Source organism: Oryctolagus cuniculus, chromosome Y (assembly GCF_051225735.1).
Source record: "Oryctolagus cuniculus isolate XC-2025 breed Fujian yellow rabbit chromosome Y, ASM5122573v1, whole genome shotgun sequence".
Taxonomy (NCBI): Eukaryota; Metazoa; Chordata; class Mammalia; order Lagomorpha; family Leporidae; genus Oryctolagus; species Oryctolagus cuniculus.
Genome location: NC_142889.1, coordinates 3220347 through 3228751, shown reverse-complemented (window position 1 = coordinate 3228751; position 8405 = coordinate 3220347). Strand labels below are relative to the sequence as shown.

General features: G+C 60.7%; 1 protein-coding gene across 1 annotated transcript in view; it reads right to left on the bottom strand.

Annotated features, from left to right (window-relative positions):
- Positions 1-274: 274 nt before the first annotated feature.
- The window catches only part of LOC149119114 (heat shock transcription factor, Y-linked-like), a 50386-nt gene continuing 42255 nt past the window's right edge, over positions 275-8405 (bottom strand). The window contains exon 3 of the mRNA XM_089325273.1: positions 275-295. Coding sequence (XP_089181399.1) covers positions 275-295 — 21 coding nt within the window. The remainder of the gene's footprint in view (positions 296-8405) is intronic.

Below are 8405 nucleotides of genomic sequence, written 5' to 3'. Positions count from 1 at the left end.
TTCCCGGTCCAGTCAGGGGCAGAAGGAGCGCCAAGGGGGTGGGGTGCTGGCGGGAGAGTGACAGGATCCCGGTCCAGTCAGGGACAGGCAGCACCGCCAAGGGGGTGGGGTTTAGGCGGGAGACTGACAGGTTCCCCGTCCAGTCAGGGGCAGAAGGAGCGCCACGGGGGTGGGGTGCTTGCGGGAGAGTGACAGGATCCCGGTCCAGTCAAGGGCAGGCAGAACGGCCAAGGGGGTGGGGTTTAGGCGACCGACTGACAGGTTCCCCGTACAGTCAGGGGTAGGCAGGGGAACGCTAAAGGGGTGGGGTTTAGGCGGGAGACTGACAGGTTCCCCGTCCAGTCAGGGGCAGAAGGAGCGCCACGGGGGTGGGGTGCTGGCGGGAGAGTGACAGGATCCCGGTCTAGTCAAGGGCAGGCAGAACGGCCAAGGGGGTGGGGTTTAGGCGGGAGACTGACAGGTTCCCCGTCCAGTCAGGGGCAGAAGGAGCGCCGAGGGGCTGGGGTTCAGACGGGAGACTGACAGGATCCCAGTCCAATCAGGGGCAGGGAGTGGAGCCTAAAGGGGTGGGGTTTAGGCGGGAGACTGACAGGTTCCCGATCCAGGCAGGGGCAGGCAGGGGAGCTAAGGGGGTGGGCTTCTGGCTGGAGACTGACAGGGTCCTGTCCAGTCTGGGGCAGGCAGGACCGCCAAGGGGGTGGGGTTCTGGCGGCAGAGTGACAGTTTCCCGGTGCAGTTGTGGGCCGGCAGGGGAGCTAAGGCCTTGGGGTTTGGGCGCAGACTGACAGGTTCCTGGTCCAGTCAGGGGCAGGAAGGGGAACCAAGGAGGTGGGGTTCTGGCGGGAGACTGACAGGTTGCGGGTCCATCAGGGGCAGGCAGAGGAGCTGAGGTGGTGGGTTTCTGGTCGTCCACTGAGAGCTTCCCGGTCCCGTCAGTGGCAGTCAGGGGAGCCAATGGGGGTGGGGGTTCTGGCTGCAGACTGACAGTATGGACGGCCCAGTATGGACAGGCAGGGGAACTAAGGACCCTGGTTTCCTGCTGCAGCCTGACAGTTCCAAGTACCGTCAGGGGCATGTGGGGAGCTGGCGAGTGGGGGGTTCTAGATGCTAGCTAACAGGTTCCTCATCCAGTCAGGGGCATTCAGTGGATCCTAAGGGAGTGGGTTTCTGGCTGCAGACCGAGAGGTTCCCCGTCCCATCAGGGGCAGGCAGGGGAGCTAAGGGGGTGGGGTCCTGGCGGCAGACTGACAGGTTCCCCGTCCAGTCGAGAGCAGGCAGTGGAGCCTCAGGGGGTGGGGTTCTGGGCGCAGAATGACGAGTTCACAGCCAATGGCTCCCCCCGTCTCAGACGCGGGGACCAATGAGACGCTGGGCGGGCGTGTGCTTCCTGTTTCAGCGGTTCGGGGCGGAAGTGGTGTTGAACCGCGATTCCACACAGCTCTCTTCTCTCTTTTCTTTTAAAAAAAGCTCCTTGATCTAATTTTCCTGACCGAAATTATCATGTTGCTTTTATCATCTGTGGGCCATATGTCCTGGTTTCACACCGTCCAGCCACAGTAGGCTTGGACAGGGCGGAGCGGGGAGACTACAACTCCCGGAAGCCTCGCCGCCGACCTCGCTCTCCGTCTGGGTTGGACACGCCTGGGTGACACGTCGGGCAGCCAATGGCTTCCCCCTGTCTCAGACCCGGGGGCCAATCACAGGCCGGGTTGGTGTGTGCTCCTGTTTCTGCGACTCGGGGCGGACATGGTCTTGAACCCAGCTCACTTCTCTCTTTTCTTATTTTTATTTTATTTTATTTTTTTTATTTTTTAAAGGCAGAGTGGACAGTGAGAGAGAGACAGAGAGAAAGGTCTTCCTTTTGCCGTTGGTTCACCCTCCAATGGCCGCTGCGGTCGGTGCGCTGTGACCAGCGCACCGTGCTGATGCGATGGCAGGAGCCAGGTGCTTAACCTGGTCTCCCATGGGGTGCAGGGCCCAAGCACTTGGACCATCCTCCACTGCACTCCCTGGCCACAGCAGAGAGCTGGCCTGGAAGAGGGGCAACCGGGACAGAATCCGGCGCCCCGACCGGGACTAGAACCCGGCGTGCCGGCGCCGCAAGGCGGAGGATTAGCCTAGTGAGCCGCGGCGCTGGCCTTCTCTCTTTTCTTGAAAATAAAAGCTCTATGATCTAATTTTCCTGACCTAAGTTATCATTTTTCTTTTATCATCTGTGGGCCATATTCCCTGGTTTCACATTGTCCAGCCACGCTCGGCTTGCACAGAGCGGGGCCGGGAGACTACAACTCCCAGAAGCCTCAGCGGCGGCGGCGACGCTCTACGTGTGGGCTGTACTGGCCTGAGTGACAGGTAGCCGACCCAATGGCTTTCCCGGTCTCAGACTCCGGACCGCTCAGACGCGGGGTGGGTGTGTGCTTCCTGTTTCAGAGGCGTCTGCTCGGGGCGGAAATTCTATATGTAAGAGCTGAGAAAGCATTCTTTTCTTTCAAAAAAAAAAAAAAAAAGCTGTGAGGCCTAATTTTCCTGACCTGAGCTATCATTTTTCTGTTATCATCTGTGGGCCATATTTCCTGGTTTCACATTGCCCAGCCACGCTAGGCTTGAACTGGGCGGAGCGGGGAGACCACAACTCCCAAACGGCTCAGCGAGAGCGTCGCTTTGCGTCTGAGCTGGACTCGCCTGAGTGACAGGTCCGCAAGCCAATGGCTTCACGTGTCTCAGACCCGGGGGGGCCAATCAGATGCTGGGTGGTTGCTGGCTTCCTGTTTCTGCGGCTCCGGACGGACGTGGTCTTGAAACAAACCACGTTCAACCCAGCTCACTTCTCTCTATTCTTGAAAATAAAAGCTCTATGATCTAATTTCCCGGACCTAAGTTATCATTTTTCTTTTATCATTTTTGGGCCATCTTTCCTGATTTCAAATTGTGCAGGCACACTTCCTTGTCTGAACGCAGCCCTGAACTACAGCTGCCAGGAGCGCTAGCGGCGGCGGATGCGGCGCTCTACGACTGGGCTGGGCACGTACGAGTGACAGGTAGCACAGCCTATGGCTTCTCCTGTCTCAGACGCGGGGACCAATCAGACGCTGGGTGGGCGTGTGCTTCCTGTTTCAGCGGCTCGGGGCGGAGGTGGTGCTGAACCGCATTTCACACAGCTCTCTCCTCTCTTTTCTGTTAAAAAAAGCTCCTTGATCTAATTTTCCTGACCTAAATTATCATTTTGCTTTTATCATCTGTGGGCCATATGTCCTGGTTTCACACCGTCCAGCCACAGTAGGCTTGGACAGGGAGGAGCGGGAAGACTACAACTCCCAAAGGGCTCAGCGAGAGCGTGGCTTTGCGTCTGGGCTGGACTCGCCTGGGTGACACTTCAGGCAGCCAATGGCTTCCCCCTGTCTCAGACCCGGGGGCCAATCACAGGCCGGGTTGGTGTGTGCGTCCTGTTTCAGCGACTCGGGGCGGACATGGTCTTGAAAAGGACCCCGTTTCAACCCAGATCTCTCCTTTTCTTGGAAAAAAAAAAAAACTCTATGATCTAATTTTCCTGACCTAAGTTATCATTTTTCTTTTATCATCTGTGGGCCATATTTCCTGGTTTCACATTGTGCAGCCACGTTAGGCTTGCACAGAGCGGGGCCGGGAGACTTACACCTCCCCGAAGCCTCAGGGGCGGTGGCGACGCTCTACGTGTGGGCTGTACTGGCCTGAGTGACAGGTAGCCGACACAATGGCTTCCCCGGTCTCAGACTCCGGACCACTCAGACGTGGGGTGGGTGTGTGCTTCCTGTTTCGGAGGCGTCTGCTCGGGGCGGAAATGGTGTGGAAAGGAACCGTGTTTCAACCCAGCTGTCTTCTTTCTCTTCTTTGAAAAAAAGCTCTGAGGCCTAATTTTCTGACCTAAATTATCATTTTTCGTCTGTCACCTGTGGGCCATATTTCCTGATTTCACATTGCCCAGCCACCCTCTGCTTGGACAGGGTGGACCGGGGAGACTACAACTCCCCAAAGCCTCAGCGGCAGGGCGCTCTGCGGCTGGGCTCGTCTGAGTGACAGGTCGGGCAGCCATTGGCTTCACGCGGTCTCAGACTCCGTTGCCAATCAGATGCTGAGTGGTTGTGTCGCCCTGTTTCTGCGGCTCGGGGCGGAAATGGTGTGGAAAGGAACCGCCTCGAGCCACGCCCCTCGCGGCTCCTGACTGGACGCGGGAAGTGACGTCTGCGCGCACCACGCGGCAGTCGTCCCGCCCATGTCCAGCTCGGACCGGACCGGGCAGCTTCGGGCCTGTGTCCCGCACGTCCCTGGCAGCCCCTGAGCGGGCGCGTACCCGCCTGTCCGTCCGCCAGAACCTCGCCCTGTAGCTTGGCCCTGCCTGCCCTTGTCTGGGAGGAGGAACGCGCAGTAGGAGCCTAGAACCTGTCTTCTGCCACGCTGCCTGCCCGCGCCCAGCACGGGCGGGACAGGCCGGACTGTTCCTCCTCATCCAGCAGAGCCAGTCAGGGCCGGGCAGAGGGCGAGGTTCTGAACCTAGACCTGCGCCTCACTCGTCCAGGGAGGCCAGGCAGCCACCGGCGAGGAAGGAGGTGGCGTTCTGAGCGCGCACTGGAAAAAGTCATTAGCGGCAGTGCAGAGGGCGGGAGGAGGCGCCCTCCGGCAGCTTCCGGGTCGCGTTAGGGGCAGCAGGAGCGCTAAGGGGGTGGGGTGCTGGCGGGAGACTGACAGGATCCCGGTCCAATCAGGGGCAGGCAGCACCGCCAAGGGGGTGGGGTTTAGGCGGGAGACTAACAGGTTCCCCGTCCAGTCAGGGGCAGAAGGAGCGCCACGGGGGTGGGGTGCTGGCGGGAGAGTGACAGGATCCCGGTCCAGTCCGGGGCAGGCAGCACCGCCAAGGGGATGGGGTTTAGGCGGGTGACTGACAGGTTCCCCGTCCAGTCAGGGGCAGAAGGCGCGCCAAGGGGGTGGGGTGCTGGCGGGAGACTGACAGGATCCCGGTCCAGTCAGGGGCAGGCAGCACCGCCAAGGGGGTGGGGTTTAGGCGGGAGACTGACAGGTTCCCCGTCCAGTCAGGGGCAGAAATAGCGCCAAGAGGGTGGGGTTTAGGCGGAGACTGACAGGTTCCCCGTCCAGTCAGGGGCAGGCAGGGGAACGCTAAAGGGGTTTGGTGGTGGCGGGAGACTGACAGGTTCCCCGTCCAGTCAGGGGCAGAAGGAGCGCCGAGGGGGTGGGGTTTAGGCGGAGACTGACAGGTTCCCCATCCAATCAGGGGCAGGCAGGGGAGCTAAGGGGGTGGGTTTCTGGCGGGAGACTGACAGGTTCCCGGTCCACGCAGGGGCAGGCAGCACTGCCAAGGGGATGTGGTTTAGGCGGGAGACTGACAGGTTCCCCGTCCAGTCAGGGGCAGAAGGAGCGCCAAGGGGGTGGGGTTTAGGCGGGAGACTAACAGGTTCCCCGTCCAGTCAAGGGCAGGCAGGGGAACGCTAAAGGGGTGGGGTGGTGGTGGGAGACTGACAGGTTCCCCGTCCAGTCAGGGGCAGAAGGAGCGCCGAAGGGGTGGGGTTTAGGCGGGAGACTGACAGGATGCCGGTCCAATCAGGGGCAGGCAGGGGAGCTAAGGGGGTTTGGTTTAGGCGGGAGACTGACAGGTTCCCGGTCCAGGCAGGGGCAGGCAGGGGAGCTAGGGATGCGGGGTTCTGGTTGACGACGGGCAGCTTTTGGTCCGAGTCAGGAGCTGGCAGGGGAGCCAAGGAGGTGGGGTTCTGGCGGGAGACTGACAGGGTCCCGTCCAGTCTGGGGCAGGCAGGACCGCCAAGGGGGTGGGGTTCTGGCGGCAGAGTGACAGTTTCCCGGTGCAGTTGTGGGCCGGCAGGGGAGCTAAGGCCTTGGGGTTTGGGCGCAGACTGACAGGTTCCTGGTCCAGTCAGGGGCAGGAAGGGGAACCAAGGAGGTGGGGTTCTGGCGGGAGACTGACAGGTTGCGGGTCCATCAGGGGCAGGCAGAGTAGCTGAGGTGGTGGGTTTCTGGTCGTCCACTGAGAGCTTCCCGGTCCCGTCAGTGGCAGTCAGGGGAGCCAGTGAGCTGTGGTTTGAGCGGCAGACTGACAGGTTCCAGGTCCACTGGGGTAGGGAGGGGAGCTGAGGAGGTGGGGTTCTGGCTGCAGACTTGGAGGTTCCGGGTCCCATCGGGGCAGGCAGAGGAGACGAGGTGGGGTCCAGGCTGCAGAAAGAGAGATTCCTCGTCCAGCAGGGGCAGGCAGAGCAGATAAGGAGGTGGGGTTCTGGCCACAGACTGACAGGTTCCCGTTCGTCGAGTCAGGGGCACTCGGGTGAGCCAAGAAACTGTGGACGTTTATTTCTTCCTGAGAGGATGCGTTCTGAGAGGAGGAGCGTGGTGGGGGCAAGAGGTGCGGAGTCACCGCACGGACGCCGGGAGGCGGGTGAGAGCAGTCCTGAGGCGGGCAGCCAGCAGACTGACTCGTTTATTTCAGTTGCTACAGCTGCTTCTATGGCCAAGACAGCCCATCCAGTCAAGGGGCGGTCTAGGCCCTGACCAATCACAGGCTGTGGCCAGGCGGTTTCCAAAGCCATCCAATCACAGCCTGTGGCCAGGCAGGCTCTTGGTGCCAGGCAGGTTCTGAAACCATCCAGTCACGGCCCGCCATCAGTCAGGCTCTGTTGTCATGTGGTTTTTGAAAGCATCCAATCACGGCCGGCTGTCAGTCAGGCTCTGTTGTCATGTGGTTTCCTCTGTTGTCATGTGGTTTCAGAGGCCATCCAATCACGGCCTGGTGCCAGGCAATTTCTGTGGTCAGCGGCCATCTTGGCATGACCTTTTCTCCTCGGCGGCCATCCTGGCATGACCTTTTTCCCTCAGTGGCTATCTTGACAGGACCTCTTCACCTTAACGACCTTTTCACCTTACCCCTTGCCATAGTGCACAGGGAACCTGTCAGCCTGCGACCAGACACTCCCCCTTAGCTCTCATGCCTGGACGTTTTGGTCCAGGATCCTTTCCGTCTGTGGCCAAACCTGGGAACCTTTCCATCTGCGGCAGGAATCTCACGTCCTTGGCTCACCTGCCTGCCCCTGAGGGGACCAGGAACCTGTCGGTCAGCAGCCAGAGCCCACCCCCTTAGTCTCCACTGAGTGGCCCTGATGGGACCGGGAACCTGTCGGCCTGCCGACAGAACCCCACGTCATTGGCTCCGCTGACTGCCCCTGACAGGATGGGAACCTGTCCGTGAGTGACCGGAAACCAACCGCTTTAGCTCCTCTGCCTGTCCCTGATGGAGGTGGAATCCGTCACTCTGCGGCCAGAACCCCTTGGTTCCACTGACTTCCCCTAATGGACCCAGAACCTCTCAGCCTCTGGCCAGACCCCACCTCCTTGGCTCCCCTTCCTGCCCCTGATGGGACCGGGAATCTGTCAGTCTGCCGCCAAAACCCCACCCCTTAGCTCCCCTGCCTGGCCGTTCTGGACTGGGACCCTGTCAGTCTGCGACCAGAACCCCACCTCCATGGCTTCCCTGACTGCCACTGACAGAACTGAAACCCTGTCAGCCTGCGTCCAGAACCCCGCCTCCTTAGCTCCCCTGCCTTTCCCTGATGGGACCAGGAACCTCTCAGTCTCTGAGCAGAACCCCACTCCATCTGCTCCCCTTCCTGGACATCCTGCACCGGGACCTGTCAGTCTGACTCCAGAACCCAAACTCCTTAGGCTCCCCTGCCTGCCCCTAACAGCACCGGGTCATGTCAGTCTGCGACCAGAGGCTCACCTGTCTGCCCCTGACTCGACCTGGAACCTGTCAGTCTGCGGCAGGAATCCCACGTCCTTAGCTCCCCTGCCTGCCCTGAACAGAACTGGGAACCTGTCAGTCTGTGGCCAGGACCCCACCTCCTTAGGCTCCCCTGCCTGCCCCTGACTGGACCCGGAACCTGTCAGTCTGCAGCCAAAGCCCCACCCAGCTTGGCTCCACTGAGTGCTCTTGACAGGACCAGGAACCTGTCAGTCTGTGGCCAGAACCCCACGTCCTTAGCTGCCCGCCCGCCTTTGATAGACCTGGAACCTGGAGTCTGCAGAAAGAACCCCACCACCCTGCCTCCCTGTCCTACTCCACACGCACATGGAACCTGAAAGTCTGCCGCCAGAACCCCACATCCTCAGCTCCTTTGGCTGCCCCTGAGGGGACCAGGAGCCTGTCAGTCTGCATGCAGACTTCATGTCCTTAGCTCCCCTTAATGCCCCTGACTGGACCAGGAACCTGTCAGTGTGCAGCCAAACCCCACATCCTTAGCTCCACTGCCTACCCCTGTTGGAAATGGAACCCGTGAGTCTGTGGCCAGAACCCCACCCACTTTGGCCCCCCTGCCTGCCCTTGACGGGACTGGGAACCTGTCAGTTGCGGCCAG